General features: G+C 40.3%; 1 protein-coding gene across 1 annotated transcript in view; it reads left to right on the top strand.

Annotated features, from left to right (window-relative positions):
• Positions 1–17,467, top strand: part of efna3a (ephrin-A3a) — a 56,225-nt gene extending 38,758 nt beyond the window's left edge. The window contains exons 2-5 of the mRNA XM_062436267.1: positions 7,867–8,168; positions 8,444–8,509; positions 10,063–10,140; positions 17,349–17,467. Of these exons, the coding sequence (XP_062292251.1) occupies positions 7,867–8,168; positions 8,444–8,509; positions 10,063–10,140; positions 17,349–17,467 (565 nt within the window). The remainder of the gene's footprint in view (positions 1–7,866; positions 8,169–8,443; positions 8,510–10,062; positions 10,141–17,348) is intronic.
• Positions 17,468–18,142: the final 675 nt, after the last annotated feature.

Here is an 18,142-nt window from a genome sequence, read left to right as displayed (position 1 = left end):
AAAAATCATTTAATTATTAAGAGATCCTCTCCTGCCACGTTGTAAGATATATGTAAAATACTGTTTGAAATAATAATATGTGTCTAATATGTTTTTTTCACAAATATAAAGTCCAGTTACCTCATTAATATCCTTAAAATTACATCTCATCCTTCTCCCTCATTGAAAAATTCATCATCAATGAATATCCAAATAGTTTTCATTTTCAAAGTTGCATTGTTGGACAAAAAGTGTCTCCTATTTCACAAAAAAGTCTATTCTCTGTTTACGAAGGCTTCAAGTTTCCACATCACACTCGTATTGGTTGAATACTGGCCCACGATTGGCTCCAAAGTAATTATCATCCTGGTAAGCCCACAATGAGCACAATGAAAGTTTCCCTCTTCAGCAGATGAATGTGAAAACAGCCATCTGCTGTCAAACTCACACACGTACATCATTCTGCACAGTGAAACTCAAAAATCCAACTGAAGTAACAATAAGCAAAACACATTTTTACTGGAGGGAAACTTTAAATTATGTATTAAGCAAGATGCAAAACATGTGTTACTTCCAGCTTGAGAATTTGCTGGGTTTTTTTCTTTGTTATGTCATTGTAAATTGGATGTCTCTGGGTTTTGGACTGTTGGTTGGACAAAGTAAGCAATTTAAAGAGCTCACTTTTGTTTCTGAGACATTATGATGGATGTTACTCTCTTTTTTAACATCTTACAGATTAAACAGTGAATCAGTTGATAGAGAAATAATCGAAACATGAATTAATAATGGGAATAATTGTTTGTTGAAGTTTATTCTAAATTGCATTCCTGCTTATCATCTTTAGCCTCCGTAAAGCAAAGACAGGGAACACCGGTGATAAGCTGTGTGTGGTCTATGCCGTTTAGCCAACAGCTGAAACCAAAGCCTGACTTATTTCTACAGCATCTCTTCCACTAGCTCGGACTTTTAGATTCCAGGGGTGCTTCTGGAAATTCAGTGTTACATCATCCCACCGCTTAGATGTATTTGCCTCAGTTAAGTTGGCTAATACTTTACATTTCTGAAAGGGTCCCTCAAGCTCCCCCGCACCCACATTACTAAAGGCACGCCCGCAGCAAGGCTGGGGGAGAAGGAGACACCAAGCAACTAAACTGCAGGGTGGAATAGTGAGCAGTAAGACCATCTTTCAAATAAAAAATCCATCTCTCATCCCCTGTGTTGGCAAGAGTCGGCCCCACAAGCTGCTGGATGCTGTTCTTTAGCTGTGACCTCAACCTGAGAGGGAAAAGAAAAGGCATTTCACTTACAGGAAATCAATGAAATATTACATCAAAGCTGAAATCAATAACTTTCTGTATTCAAACTGAACATTTGTGAAGTGTGTTCCACCTTATTGTTTTTGGCATGCAGTGAAAATATCATGACATGGCTACATCAACACATAGGTATTCATTACTGTGATTAATATATTTGAAGAAACTGACATTTCAGTATTTTTTGGAAGCAGAGTAGAGCTGCTTTAGATTGTGATGGATGGTGGGGCTTCACATTGAAGGGAGGCAATAGGGAAAAAGCTAGAATCGTACTGTCAGGGATATCAGGGAACAGAAAGCTGACCTGTGAACGGCTGTGAAGGAAGTGATGAACTGCCCTGAAAGTGATCGACTTGAAAAGATCTGCTGTCAAGGCTTGCTGTCCTTGAGCAGGACTAGTAATTAGTTCAGCAGAACTACTGTCTATACAGTGGGTGATATACGGGCCAACAAATGGCCATCGCAGCTATACAGGTTAAGTCCTAGGTATAGATGTCTTTAAATGTGAAAGGTGTTTAAGCAAAGCCTGAATAAATAAAGGCAAGAAAAGAAGTGTGTCAGAGCTTTTTGAATGAGAAGAGGAAAGGTGGAAGGCCAGAGAATAAACCATGCCGAGCTTTACAGAGGAATAGGTAAATATAAAAAGGTAATGTTCTTCAATTTCTCTAAGGCCAGGGTGGACAGAGGCTGTGGAAGAAACTGGTGAATGACTCCCTGTGGTCTAATAGTAATAGAAGAGAGTTGCAGCGTTTGCCTCTTCCTACATACTGGCTCAGCACTTGTTTCTCCCTCAACCCTCCCATTTTGGATCGAAACATTGTAAACCGGCCCGTTAATTGTGGCGTTAACTCAATCAGTGAAGACTCACAGGAGATATTGCGTCTGTGTGCATGCGTGTGCGTACACTTGCATGCACGTCTGATGGTTGTCTGTGTCTGTTGTGCGCATGTGTGCGTGCACGAGTAATGAGTTTTGGTGCTGAGGTACAGAGAAAAACAGCAGCGCCTTGCTTGTCGCTGCCAGGGGACTCAATCGGAGGAGTCTTGTCGGTGGTAAACAGACGACTGGTGAATGGCATTTAAGTCACGCCATTTCGTGCATCGGTAGTTTATCCTCCTGATGAGGTTGATGTTGATTACCCCAGAGAAGGTGTTTTTAAGGTCATCAGTGTCGATGCCACACTGACCTCATCTTTACTGAGAGAAACTTTTACAGCAGTGAATAAACTCAGTTAGACAGCAACAGTGCAAAGGTGCACATCAAGTACAAGATTTTACATAATGAAAACATAAAAAGTTTAATGAACTACTTTTTTCACAGTAGCCATCTTGGAAAGCAATGAAGACAAATAAAAAGAAACGCTAGTGTTAATTGGGCATAGATTAATTACTGTTCGGGTAGAGAGTGTGATCATCTCTGCAGTGACAAAAGAATTTATGCAAAAGTCAATCCTTTAAATTGAATCACACTCCATAGTGCTATTTTTGACACAGCAAGACTTTGTTGATAATTGCTTTGTAGATGTTAGATGTTGATGTTGATGCTAGCACATGAAGACAGATGGAGAGCAAATATTTGGATATCTTTGCAAGAAAAGTGAGTTTGAAGCGGAAATGTGGTTTTGGTTTTGAAAACGTTAACTATCAGAAGTAATAAAAGCTAGTTACTATTTTCATTTTCCAGTGGGCACATAGATAGATAGATAGATGGATGGATAGATAGATAGATAGATAGATAGATAGATAGATAGATAGATAGATAGATAGATAGATAGATAGATAGATAGATAGATAGATAGATAGATAGATAGATAGATAGATAGATAGATAGATAGATAGAGTAAAAAGAATAAATACATGAGTTTTGTACAGTACTAAAATATGAAAGAAAACAATAAATGATTAGTACAGATACAGATAATAGTACAATACAGTCAAATGTGCATGTTTTTGTTGCCATGTGCTCACACAGTTGCCAAGCATTCATTTGCAAAGGATAACACAGGTGTAATTTATTTTTACAGCCCCTATGCGCGTTAATTCGGCTGAAGAGTTTAAACCCACAAGTGTTGTTTTTTTTCCACAGTCAGAAGCTATTACTACCTTTTCTACAGCAAGGTTGGACTACGTTTTGTCAAAAGCAGCAACGGGTCTCTTCCAGCTGTTTTTAATGGATTTCTGAAAACAGTTGGAGCCTCTAGCAGTAATGTAGGGCGAACCTGCAGAAGAACAAACAGCAATGTGCGTAGAATACCTTGATGGGTTTAGAATTTTCATATCCATTCATGTCAGTGGAGAAAGAAAAATCCAAATAATATTGCACTGGTATTAATATTCCTGAAAAGTCAGCAGCGTTTGTGCTTCTACTTTCACCTTGATGCAATCTAACAAAATTATTATACAGAGGACATGGATCACTGTTAGTTTTAAGCTCAGTGAAGCAAAACAAGAAATGATTGGCATCACTCATGTGGAAATTGTGGGGAAATATTTCCTGATAATTGTTCCTATTTCTTTTTCTTCTTCTTTTTTAAATGTTCAAATGATTATGTTGTTGTGCCTGTTTTCTTTTTCACTACAAGATTTTCTATGGTTCCTCTGTTTCCGTCCACTGTATGTTTTTAAGTGTCTTTAGATGTAGTGCTGTCTCACCATTGTTATTTATTGATACTGGCTCTATTCTCCAAAGACTCTTTTTAGCGCAGATATGAAAGGTGCAGTGGTGCTATCTTTGCCTTCCTCTCTTATTCTTTTTCTATTTCCCCCCCCCCCCCCCCCACCCCTCTTTCTCTTTCCCCATCTCTCTCTCCCCTGCTATCTGCCTTCCCTGACTGTCTTCACTAGCTTTTGCAGCCCTTACTAACTAGCTGTGCACTCCCACTCATAAGAAAATCATGATGAGACAGCAAAACCACCACAATGCAGACAATGCACAGTGGAAAGAGAGGAAGAGGGTTGGAGAGAAGGAGCGGGGCTGGAGGAAAGCAGAGAGAATGAGAGCCATCAGTCTTTTTTTTGCACTTTTACCACATATATGTTCATATGTGTTCATCCCCAGGGAACACTGTGCCTGCGTCTAGGCCTCTGCCTCCCTTTTTGTGCCTTTCTCTTTGTTGTCATCATTCAACGCATTTTCCTTCCTTACCCATCCCCCTCCTCCCCCTCCCTGTAAGTTATTAAATCTCCTCTCACCCCCTTTCTCTGTTTTTCTTCTCTCCTCCCTCCATTCCTCTCTGCCCTGCAACCTTTCTGTCTTGTGCCACTAAGTGGACTGCTTATATAACACCATACACCTAGAGGGACTCCCCGCCTCCTCTCACCCAGCCAGCCTGTTCTTCTCACTCCACCCTTTTTAGTCTCCTTACTTTATGCTTTTTTTCTCCCTTCTGCACCACCTTACCTTCTTTACCTCTCCTACTGTCATTTTTCCTCCTCCTCTTCCCTTCTTCTCCTCCTCCTCCTCTTTCTCCCATTGCTGACTGCACCTTTGGAACAAACGGTCCTCCTACTGTGCAGCTACATCTAATGAGACTAAGTGTTATCCAAAATAGGAAACATTAAAGTAGCAAGGTCATATTTTTTATCTAGTGCTGAAATTAGTCAAACAATAGAAAATTAATCAGCAACTGTTTTGATAATCAACTACAGGCAATCATTTAAGCACCATGCCAAAATTATTCAATGTGCTGTTCGGATTTGAGGGTTTTCCCATTTATGTATCACTGTAAATGGAATACTTTTAGATTTTGGACTGCTGGTTGGATAAAATAAGCAATTTCAAGACATCACCTTGTGCTCTGGGAAATTCTGTTGTTTTTTTTCCACAATTACCCTATGATTAATCAATTAATCAAAAAAGTGTTGACAGACTATAATAATTAAAAATTCAATAAAATGTGTACCTCCAAGCCACACTAATGAACCGAAGAAACTATTATTCTCCATATCGGTAGCCTCTCATGTTGCATGATTTTCTGACTCTGCAGTTAGTATATATTTGGAACAGAGAGAGCAAATGTATTGCAGTGGAGTAAGCTGCACTCGTTGTACTATTTCTCAGTTACATAGAGCAGCCTTTTTATCCATAAATACTACTGAGTGCTCAAACACACACAAACTACATTATTTCTCAATGACTGCATCACTCTCTGACTTTTTACATGCCACCGGCATCCAGGATTTCCTCATCTCGTGTTTTCATATTCAACACACCCTCTTTCTCCCACTTTCATCTTAGGTCTGTCTACTTGCCATTCTCTCTATCCTGCACCCATTGTACCTCTTTATCTATCTCTACCCCTCTAACCAACCCACCCCCCACCCCCCCATCTCAACTTCTTCCCCTCCTTCACCACCACCAACCCCACTCACTAAATATAGTCCCTTTGAAGCATAGCTGTGTTGCCTCTTCCCACAACACTGCAAGACAAAAGTCTGTCATCTCACATCTGAGCAACAGTGATAGAAAGCAGAGATAAGATTGATGGCCCAAAAGAACACTGGTTAAGAGAATTGATATTCATCTGCCTCAGCATGTGTGTAATCGCAAACGAAGAGAAGGGCTAGAGATGAAAGAAGGAATGGGAGGAGAGGATTCAGAAAAAAAAGAGCAGTTGTAATACCAGTGTGAAAGAAAGGCGAGACAGAAAGAGAGGGAGAGAGGTGTTATGACATTTCTGATCCTCATTTTGTAATTGAATAGTAATCTCTCTGGAGGCCTGACCTAGTAATGCATGCATGTGTGCGCTTGTTTGTGTAAGTCCACAGTGTGTGTGTGTGTTTGTGTGTGTGTGTGTGTGTGTGTGTGTGTGTGTGTGTGTGTGTGTGTGTGTGTGTGTGTGTGTGTATGTGTGTGTATGTATGTGTGTGTATGTGTGTGGGTGCAGGTGCAATGTATACACAGCGCGGGATGGTTGTGAATGTGTGTAAGTGCGTGCTCCTTTGTATGTGTCTAACAGAAAATGTGTAAGAAAGAGGAGACAACCAGGAGAAAAAAGGATGAGGTAGAAAGAGGGGAGGGTTGCCCTCTCAACATTATGCAGCACAATACCTCTACCTACTGGTGAAAAAACGTCATTACAACGCTAGTTGGTTCATGTTACACATCATTACATCCAAGGACAATTCCCATCTCATCAGCTCACCTGCAGGAGCCCTTATAATGACTTCTACTTAGTCTAATTACAGATTGTGTAATTTCCATAATAAGTATACTCAGTATTATAAACAGTGAAGATCACAGCGTGGCGGCTGAATGAAAAATCATAACACATCATCTCATCCCAGTTGTTCATTGAGGAGTCTCAAATCGAATACAGGGTTCATGTACCTTTATATACATCACACACACACACACACACACACACACACACACACACACACACACACACACACACACACACACACACACACACACACACACACACACACACACACACACACACACAACCTTAGAGTGGACTTCCTTACCTGCTAACAGCGTGTTTGTCCATCAGTGAATGTTGCCAGGGGAGCTTGGTCCATCATATGTACTGTGTGCAGACTGGTTCCCCTGCGGCCAGAGCATACATCGCCACTGACAGGATCTCCTTCCGCCTCAATGACCCGCCCGTAGCTTACTCCGGGAGAAAGACAAGAGTGCAGATTATCATTCTCAGCAACGTTCTCAGCACTTGCCACAGGGCATTTAGTTTGGAAAATGTGTGTTTTATAATATAGAGGGGGGAGAAATGTCCAATAGTTAATCTTTTGAACAAAGAGGGTGTTAATGTACACTGATGGAAAAGTCAGTAGTTCTGTGGCCTCTTTATGTTGCTTTTGTGTGACCTGTACTAAAAAGATGAGTTGAAATAGGCAGAAAAGTATTGACAATGAGTTTGATAATTGAGCAATAGCTGAAGTCATCTGTCAAATATAAATATTAAAGAATAAGGACATTTAGCTTCTCAAATGTGAGGATTTGCTAGTTTCCTCTGTTTATATAACTGTAAATTAAATATCTGGGTTTCTGACAGTCGGTTGCTATGAAAACAAGCAATTCAAAGACATCACCTTGGTCTGTGGGAACCTAAGATGGGTATTTTTCCAACAGTGATAATTTACTGATATTTTATCAACTAAACACATAATTGATTAATAAAGATAACTGAGAGGTTAAGATAATACATTTATGTTTTAAGAAAAATAAGCTTATTTGTTTTCTTAGTAAGACTTGAATGATAAGATTAATACAACTCTTGTATCTGTTTTTTTATGTAGGAAACTTAAACCAGGAGATGTTTAGTTTAGCTTAGTTTAGCTTAGCATAAAGACTGGGAACCGGCAGGAACAGTTATATCTTGTTTGTTTAATCCCTACAAAGTACAAATTTAAAAACAACAACAAAAACAACAATTTGTAGTTTTAAGCGGGACTATGTAGTACACTTACTGGCCAGGTGCAGAGATTCCTGGAGTCCCCACTGGTTAATAATAATAAATATAATAAATTGGTTGCAGCCATAGTTACTCATCTATATTTTGTCTGTCTTTTCTTCTTTCCTTTGTCAACTCTTTCTGTTTCTTCTTTGAACACAGGCTACGGAGGGAGGGATTCACCGTGCAGGTCAGTGTCAACGACTACCTGGACATCTACTGCCCACACTACAACACCACCCAACGAGGGACACTAGAGCGCAACACTGCAGAGCAGTACATCCTCTACATGGTCAGCTACCGCGGCTACCGAACCTGTGACCCCCAGCTGGGCTTCAAACGCTGGGAGTGCAACAGGCCACATGCGCCCCACGGACCCATCAAGTTTTCTGAGAAATTCCAGCGTTACAGCGCCTTCTCACTGGGCTACGAGTTCAGCGTGGGCCAGGAGTACTACTATATCTGTGAGTCAGGCCAGTGAACACCAGCGCTGGTTCAATGCAGTGGATAGGAAAGCACATCCAATATTTTGATCTGAGATTATAATGAGAAGCTTTTTCTTCAGCTGCTGTCACCCACATGTATTGACAGTGTGTGGGTGTTGTTAATAGATTCTGGAAGTTCAGCTGCAGACAGTTGCTCTATTGCAGGGCTAGTTTACATTGTTTGAGGGTTTTTTTTGTGGCCTGCAGAGGGCACAAGGTTGACATGTTGTGTATGTTTTTTCTCTCTGTTTTAGCCACACCCACCCACCACCACGGCCACAGCTGCTTGAGACTGAGAGTCTACGTCTGCTGCTCCACTGGTGAGACCCAACACCCCTGTCTTACCTCCACAGGTCTCTCTCATTCATTTTATTTCATTTCCTCTCTTTCTGTGTCAGTTTCTCAACTCTCCTCTCCCCTTCTATCTCTTTGTATCTTCCCAACACACAAACACACAGAGAAACAGAGGCAAAGAGAGGGAAAAACTAAGATCTGACAGTCTTGTCTCAGAAAGAGGCTTTTCTGCCTTGTGCTGTCTTGGCGAGGTTTTGATGATGGTGTCTTTTCCCCCAAAGCAGCACTTTGAGGGTGATGGCTTAATATTATTCTTTGTCTCAGTGCTATTACAGTAATGCTCTGTCTCTCTCTGTAAATGACATGCTCTCATGAAGCCATACAATAGATGTAGAAGGAAAAACAGCTTTCTTGACCATCTTTAACCCCCCCCAAACCCCTCACTGTCTATCTCTACTTCTCTCTTGCTAGCTCTCTGATGCCTGCTGCTCTGTATAGTGTGTGTGTTATTTTTACCCTGGTAGCCTGCTTTCTCCCCTGCAGACCTTTGATCAGGCAGCCCTGTGCTGAAAGCCTCCCCCTCTCCTCTAACCTTGTCAGCACTAATGCATCCCACACTCAGGCCAGTGTCAGCCCCTGTGTACACATCACCTTAACACCCCCCCCCCCCCCCCCTCATCCCAGTGTCACGGCTAATCTATTGATGTGTCTACCACGCCTCCGCTCGCTTGTGTGTGTGTGTGTGTGTGTGTGTGTGTGTTTGTGTGCTCATTGTGTGCATCTGAGTATGTTTGTATGTGTGTCTGCACATGGTAGTACTTCAGCCGTAAATGTTTTAATGTGTATGTGTTTGGGCATGAATATCTGTGTGCATTGGTGCATTTCGTCAGTTTACAATCCACACAACCTTTACTCAGCAAGGTCATTTTAACAGCTTGCGATGAAAAACGCACTAGACTTCTGCTGCCTACAGATCCTTCTCATTCTTCTTCTTCTGCATGTCTCACACTTTAACTCTTAACAAGACTTTCAGATTAGATAGAAATGTAAGTATTCATGACATATGCTGTGTATCTGCGGGGAATTGCAAATTGATTACTACCAGCTTCTACTGTATGAAAATTCTCAGTAAATGCTCTTTCATCCTCCTACCGTAACTATGACTCTGAATCACAGAGCAGAAAATACGCAGAGATGTATACACTTGCACCACAAACCCACACATCATTCATTCAAGGATAATTTGGCAGTGCAGACTGAATATAATGCTGTGTATAGACGAACAGCAAATGCAATAATGTTTTCTCATCCATCGGTTCCAAATGCTTTTAATCTTCACATGGAAGCCTGGATTCAACATTCAGGATTTCTTCATACTTTCTCAATGGCCATGGTACACTAACTGCTGTAACTGTATACAATTTAATGGTGCCTGAAAAGCACATTTTCCTCAGTGCTTTTGTTTTAATGGGTTGTTTTCTCTCCTTGTCTCTCTTTCTCCATCTTTCTATTTTCCCTCCTCTGCTACCACTTCTTTCTCTCTCTCTTTCTCATTGTGTATATGTGGTGTGTTTCCCAGTCTCCCAGGCAGATGATGACTCCAGTCAGTCGTCTCCCGACTACACAGTCAGGCCAAACATTAAAATACACAACATTGGTGAGTGACTGTGCTTCTGTCTCTGAGCTGCTGCAAATGAACTGCAGCCAATTTCCAGATGCTGGTCAATATTTGGCTGTGGCTGCAAAGTTTGATTTGTGTACCAATCATTGTGAAATGGAACCAACCATTTGTTGGGTTTTTATTCTACGGTTGGCAAAAGAAAATTCACAGGCCATAGCTGGTTTATGAGTAAAGCATTTATTTTCTTCTCTCTTGAGAGTTGTGCAATATGGGTAACACCATGAACAGCAACATCAGTGATTCAGCAGGATTCACATGTAAGTATTCTGAGGGTGTGATCTGTGAAAAAATCAGAGAGGGGGATGTTCTTTAAACGTTTCTATTCATGAAAATAAATCAGAACCACAGTGAGCCTTACATAGACTATGGAGCCTACTAGGCTATTTCTTGCAGCTGTCACAGTAATGTATACAAATTATTAAATTTGAACTTGATCACTGCATTTGCAGGAATACTTTAACCCATTTGTTAAAAATGTAATTTGTCAAGTAGTGCAAAAATACTTCAAGTTCAAACCTTGTTCTTTCCTCATCTAGACACATAAAACATGTGATAGATGTGATAACACCACTCCGCCGGATGTGCCAATACCAACACATTCTTGCAAGTCACTGTTAATTTAGCTGTATGCATAGCGCGCAGCAAACTTCAATACTGAATAGAAAATAATCATAACATGCAATAGCACAACATGTAACATGATACAAATTAATAGGCTACATTATATGCCAACTTGTCAGACTGAGAAAAGAGTCCATTTTGATGACGGACTTTTGTCTTCTTTTTATGCTTTCCTGTGGAGGGGTCATCTGTGGCATGTCACCCTTCTTTTACTCACATATCTGCAAATTCCTGAGCAGGAAAGGAGGCAAAACCCAGTCCACTTACTGAGTCATCACGTAGACTAGACGCTGTATCATCTCTACTGTCTCTCATTGTCAAGTCCATTTCTGATTTGACTGCTTGCACTGATGACTGTTCTCACGTTGTAGTCCTTTTAAAAAAAAAATAGCCTATTTTTAGTTTCGATATTTTATGTGGTCCATGGGTGAAGCAGCATAAATTACTATGAGGGGGACAACATTTTCTCTCGACTGTGGATAAAAAGTAACTCAGCAGAGGCAGGGATATATAGACCAGAGTCAAATCCCCCTTTGCACCTTGCTAATACTCTTATACTCATACTGTGCACTGCTTATACAGTATTTTCAGGAATCTGTGTAATAAAACAAACAAACTCACTTAACCCTTAGAGCATTAAACCGTTTATGCAACATGAAAGGATAATTCAAATTTATTACACTGTGGGTCTTATTTTCATGGTCTTGGCCATCATGCCTCTTACCCATGTACGGTACATACATAGGCTTTTTATGGCAAGAAAAGCACAGGTGTTAGTAATAACAATAAGAATGTCTCTATTTCATTTAGGTTTCTCAGTAAACCGAGCCATTGAGCCAGCATGCAAAATACAAGGGCTATGAAACCTGCATGCATGGAATGCTGCCATGAGTCTCCTTTTCCTGCTATAACATGTAAAAATGTTGAGAAAGGGTCTTGCTGATATCTGGGGAAAACTGGTTGTAAACAAGCCAGTTTAGCAAGATTATCTAAACCCCTTTATTTGAAGGTAAGATTGAATATGACTGGAACTAAAATGTTGATTATACAAAGATACAAATATACTATACAATACAGCAAGAAGCAGGAATTGTATCTGTAAACTGTGATGGATGTTTACAAAAGGACAGATTGGGTTATATGCGTACTGTCTATCTTTGTTTATACCTAAATAAATCTTCACATTGTTTCCTTGCCCCATCTGGGCTTTTAACAATGCTTCCACTTTCCCAGAGTGCAACGATTAACCAAGACTATAGCTAAAACAATGAAAGTAAGACAGGAAAATACTTTTTTCTTTAATATTTAATATGTATTCTTTAAATTGTCAAAAAACCACTCCAAACAAAGATACACACATTGCCATTTACTTTTTCCTGCACAAAATGAACAAGGTCAGTGGAGGTCTTGTAAGGAATGAAAGGTCTGTGTTTACCTAAGAAGAAAGCATGTCAGTGAGCGAGTCAATTGTGCAGCTGAGTGGTTACATAAACCCTGTCTTTTTCATTTCTCTTTCTTCATCCCCATCTCAAACAAAAGCCTCTTGCCGGGAATCATTTAGTATGCTTGTTTCTGGGAGCTGTAGGCAGTCTGTGACGAGGGCTAAGAGAGTGTGACCTGCCTGAGATGGAAACTGACACCAACAGAGATAGAGTGAAAAGAGCTCTTGAGCCATCAGCAACGAGCACCTTCAGAGAGAGAGAGAGAGAGAGAGAGAGAGAGAGAGAGAGAGAGAGAGAGAGAGAGAGAGAGAGAGAGATAGAGAGAAAGAGAAAGGCAGAAAAGAGAGACAGGGGTTAGAGAGGGAGGCAGGGGGAGGCTGGTAAAAGGGAGAGGGAGAGACAAAGTGAGATAGAGAAAGTCAGAGATAAAAGAGAGGAATGAGGCAGTGAAAGAGAGACAGAAAGAGGGACAGATAAGCCAGAGAAAGAGAGAGAGAGAGAGAGAGAGAGAGAGAGAGAGAGAGAGAGAGAGAGAGAGAGAGACAGGCAGAAAAAGAGATAAAAAATATAGTGGGGGGCAGAGAAAGGGGGGTGCAGATAGAAGGGGCAGCGGAAGAAAGAAAAGCTCAGTGGTGGGCGAATTGCTCAGCAGTAACTCAGGCTCGAGCTTACGTAGAATTTAATATAAAAAAAACACACACTGGCAAGGAATCATAAAAAATCATAGCCTCTAGCGTTGTGATGCATTTTGCTGAATAGATTTGGAGGCATAACAAAAATCCAGACACACAGATTTATGCACACTCACACGCACACTTAAAAACAACCCGTACCCTTGATGGCTCTGCTGACCGCTGGACACCCACTCTCTGACTCACCCTCAGGACCAGACCAGCCCACAGACTGGCTCAGAATCAACAAATCTCTCCCCTTCTCTCCTCATATGGTTGGACTTGCTGTCGTCCTCTTCCTTCATTAGTTTTGCTTCTGTAGTGTAAAATGTGGATGATAAATACTAACAATGAACAAAGTTGTATCTGCTTAAAGGGTACTTGATTATTGATTGTTATTTGCTAAAGATAATCAAAACTGAGGGCATTATGATTAAAGAAGAGGTGTATGTGATTCTGCACTTACTGAATGAATAAGCACTTTAATGATTTGATAAACATACCCTGAATTATATGTGATTAAATGTACTACACTTTTATTATTATTATTATTATCTTTTAAAAAGAAAAGAATGCAGTAACAAAAGTCACAACACAGTATTGTAATTGAGATAGTATATAACTCAAAGTAAGTGGGCATCAGTCAATGAACGGAGGTAACCCTTATATAGAAGAAACTGAACTGAAGTAACCCCTGTATGAAACACTGAAGTTTCAAGGCCACATTCTGAAAAAAACTCCATGCACCTGCGACTAGAGTTTTGAACGAAAAGAGCATTATGGGATCGATGCCAAGAAAAGTTGGAATCTGATTGGTTGAAATTTACTTGGGCAAAGGGGATTTCCCACTTTCCCACGATGGTCAGACAATTATCACTATAAAAGGAAACATTTATCTAAAATCATTGTATCATTTCTGTTGTTTTGGTTCTGAGGATTTATTTGTCGATGAATAAAACTCTAACTGCATTCAGCTGGACGACTCTTGGGGATTTTTCTGTTTGAATCTTTTGGGACTTTGACATCTTTTAAATAACGAAGTATATTGGACTGTTAATTCGCTACTACACTTCCAATCTTTTTGCATTAACATTTAGCATTCTCAGAAAAGTTATGGTTGAATCAATTTCGGTAATACTTTTCACAGTTTCATAGTTTCATGTTAATTGCATGTTGCATGATCACACACCTTTATAACAAACCCCTAGGTTAGAGAAACTTATGGTAAAGAAAATGAAGATGAAGTTTTCCTTTCTTACCGACATTTCGGGTGTGCTCCCTTTCGATTTTACCTCAAAATAAACACGTTTTGATAATCTAACGAATCTGTGGCCCATTTCACACTCATTTAACACTCATTCACTAATCAAAACAGTAGGACTCCCGAGTGTGCCTGCAATTTGTGAAGAACAGTCATTTCCGAAACAAGACACTGGAACTGTTACACACAATCTACGTATAACTGGTGCTCGTGAATCACTTTTGTGAAATGGGCTGCTGTCGGCTTGTTTACAACCTGTCTGATCATCTGACCGCTTGTGTTTCTTGCCTCATTAGACTTTGATGAAGCGATATCAAAGTGTACCCAGAACTCAGCAATTACGCATTGAGTGTTGAGACCGTACACTACATTCGAGTTATGAATAGCTGAGATTATTTATGGCAGAGCATCGTATAGCAAACGACTTATTTCCACAGATGTGCTACTGTACAAGAATTCAGCGCCAGTCTTGCTGCTTTGTTCTTGAATTAATCATAGAAGTCTTAAACCCTTTCCTCCTATATTAAATGTCAGCAGCAATGGTGGAGGAGGAAAGGTTGGAGCATAAATTAAGTGATGGAGCAGAAAATGCAACAGGAAACAAATAATTTTAAGAACCATCAATAGACACCGGCAGCCTTGATTCATCTGTGCCAAGTGTCTTGTTATATGCAAATATTCTCAACAACAATGAACACCAAAAGACTTTTTATAGAGTACACTCTCTGTACACTCAATGACCAGAAGATGCTTCTACTTCAGAAACATGTTCAATCACTCTTTGTTCTGATAAAGCTTTGTAGCTTTGCCCATCTTAACAATGGGCATGTAGCCTCCCAGTATTAAAGCTAAGTCAGTAATCAGCTTTAACGGCACAAAGACATCACTGCTGCCCAAGGTTGAAGCCTTACCCGGACAATTATTTCAGCGTGACGAAGAGCATTCTCTACCCAATTACCAATTGCTGTGATGGTCATAAATGTACAGTATGAACCTGCTATGACATTAAACTATACTCTGGTATTACTGCATTGATCTGCAGGTATTAATAGGCTAAATGTAAGGCTGTTGTAATACATTTTACACCTCCCCCACTGACCTCTATAGCACGATGGGTCCATCATCTCGTTGTTTACGCCTCACTGCAGGTCCACCCTTGTTGTGGTGCACTGGAGTTGGCACAAGGATTTATCAGACCAGACAACCTTTTTCCACTCATCGACAGTCTCAAGCTGATGTTTCTTATCTCACTGTAAATGCCTTTGGCAGTTTACCATGGACTGGAAAGCTACCCCGCGCGCTCCTCTGTTGTTGTACCTTATACAGACACGACTACACCGGATTGTGTGCTCTGAAATTGATTGCTGTATCCCACAATTGTACTGTGATGTGAGGTGTCATACTGTGGATAACTTGTTATGGCCTGAGGCACAAGATGTCCCCCACATTCATCTTCCAAGGGAAGCCTCCCTAAATAGCAAGGTTTTTGAAGAATGATTGCATTTTGTACACCGCTGTGAGTGTCAAAGCCTCTGGAACTCACAAATAAGTTAGATCATATGAAGTGAATCCGTTTAAATGCAAAGCAACTATGCTAATAGAGTTGTTACTGCATGTACTTGTTTATGTAAAAGTAATGAAGATAACTTATTTTGCAGAGGCAGGTTGTTCCCTTTTCTGGTCACTGAGTGTACATTTTATGAAACTGGACAGTATGAAGGCCAGGTTGTGACCTGTGAGCTCTACCTGAGGCAATGCTGGTTTATATTCTCCCTCCTGCCTTCACTGTCTGTTTTCTGTTTCATCCCGGTGCGGGGCAGTGTGATTGTCAATGTCGTGACTCAGTGCTGCAGACAGATGTTTTGTGTTTTCAAAAACCAGCTTTGACGTGGGCAAGAGTCCCACATGACCAGGACAAACCAGAGTGGTCGGATGGTTTACTTTTAGAGACAGCAAAAACAAAATTCCGTACATTCATTGGACATCACCTGTCATGTGTTTGTTGTCTTCATCTGATATCTCTTATCACCTACCTTGTTTTTAGTTGTAGCTGTTACTGCCTCTATTATATTCAGCAAATTCCGGACCTGGCTTTAATGTTGGTGTGAAACAGTATCTTGATGACACCTTGCTTCATTCACTTGATACATTTTCACATTGGAACAGATTTCAGAAAGGGATTTTACATTGAGGGTAGACTGACAGAAGTAAAAGTAATGGAATTTAAAAAGACAAACAAGATTTTGTCAGTTTTGAGGTGCAATTTGCAAAACAACTATATTATATTTTGCATCAAAACAAGTATATTTTTCTGTCTCCGGTGTGATTTTTCAGTTGTTAAACTCAAATTTCCTGATAATGTACAATGTACCATCAGTGTGTCATATCTTAAGGCTGAAAACGTTCTCCTCTTCACCTTCAACTCTCTTTTATGTCTGATGTGGCTTAATGTGACTGACGTCAGGAAGAAATTGCAGCTTTCTTCTGCACTTACTTAGATTACTTTATGGAAAAAGACAGGTTTTTCTAACACACCTCATTGCAGCTACCTCGGGTTGCTCTAAAATCTGTGATGGATGTGTAATTGTGCACAGCAAGGCTCTGTTTGGTTCCTTTTTGCTTTAGTTTGGCAGGTCATAACCCTCTACGTATAATGGGAAACATTATGTCGAGACAAAGCATAATAACTCAGTGTAATCCACTTTTTACCAAATACTACAAAATGTGTTGTCCCAGCTCTTTCTGCGTCTTTCCCGTCCAGCTAATGTTCTGTTGTGTCTAATCAATGACAAGACCTAAGTAATTTGGTTTGATTGAAATCCCTCTAGGATAAAAACATCATTAGTGTGAAAATAGGAATACGTGAGTAACAAAAAACAAATATATCTGATCAAAAACTAAAGAGCTTTTAATTTTCTCTCCCTGGGGGGAAATGGCCATATGTAGCAGTGCTGATGATAATTGGTGGTTTGTTGATAATTGCATCATGTCTTTTTCTCTGTATATGTTAAAGCACCATTTGCATGAATCACACATTGTCTGGAGATTGATGAATTAATAATGTAGTACAGTAATGGTTTGTTTCCCTCTGTGTCACACATGCACACACTATCTCTCTAGCTGATTCATACTCACAGTCTCTCTTTTCTCACTTTCTTACTTTCTCTCTCTTGTGCTTTTTCTCTCCAGATGAATTTAACCCTGAAGTTCCCAAACTGGAGAAAAGTGTCAGTGGCAGTAGCCCCTCACGTGACCGCCTTCTTCTCACAGTGGCAATGCTGCTCGTGTCTGCTGTGCTCTTGTCCTAGCGACTGTCACCATGAGTGATGCTTAACACATAGCTGGACCGCCTTGTCCAAAGGGCTTTGTATCCACCAACCGCAAGTTTTTGATGAGAAAGTTTGCAGAAACACAGTAGAAGTGCAACAAAACCACAATCAAAAGGACATACATCACATCAACTTTACTTATTGAACTTTTTTAAAAAAAAGAAAAAAGGAGAGGCCTTTTTGCTGTCATAATTACACCAGTGTATTTTGACACTCCATGTGTTTTTGGACATCATTATCATATGAATACCACAGAATTTCATACCGGTGTGTTCGCCACAACATGGAGACCACAACCACAATCTATATTCAAAATCAGAATTCTGTGCTGCTGTCACGCCTGGCAGCCGACAGTGAGAAAGTGAACTAGTAATGAGTTGGATGTAGACTACACACTCTTACTTATTGTAGCATGGATATCAAATCACCTGAGGATTTTAAGCTGCATCTTAGGTTTTTGTAACTGTAAGATTTGAAGAAGGCGGCAAACATAACAGGAGTGGACTTTGCAGTGGATTTTAGGCCTTGGACCACGGACCAATTATGCTCCTGGATTAAAGTCTACTTTGATGTAGTGAAGAGCAAGCTGGACTCTGGAACTGTACTGATCTTACCTGAGCTATACAGGATATTTATATAATCAGTCAGTGATGA

This window comes from Scomber scombrus, chromosome 16 (assembly GCF_963691925.1).
Source record: "Scomber scombrus chromosome 16, fScoSco1.1, whole genome shotgun sequence".
Lineage (NCBI taxonomy): Eukaryota > Metazoa > Chordata > Actinopteri > Scombriformes > Scombridae > Scomber > Scomber scombrus.
The sequence above is the reverse complement of the archived record's forward strand: the minus strand, read 5'-3'. Positions and strand labels throughout refer to the sequence as shown.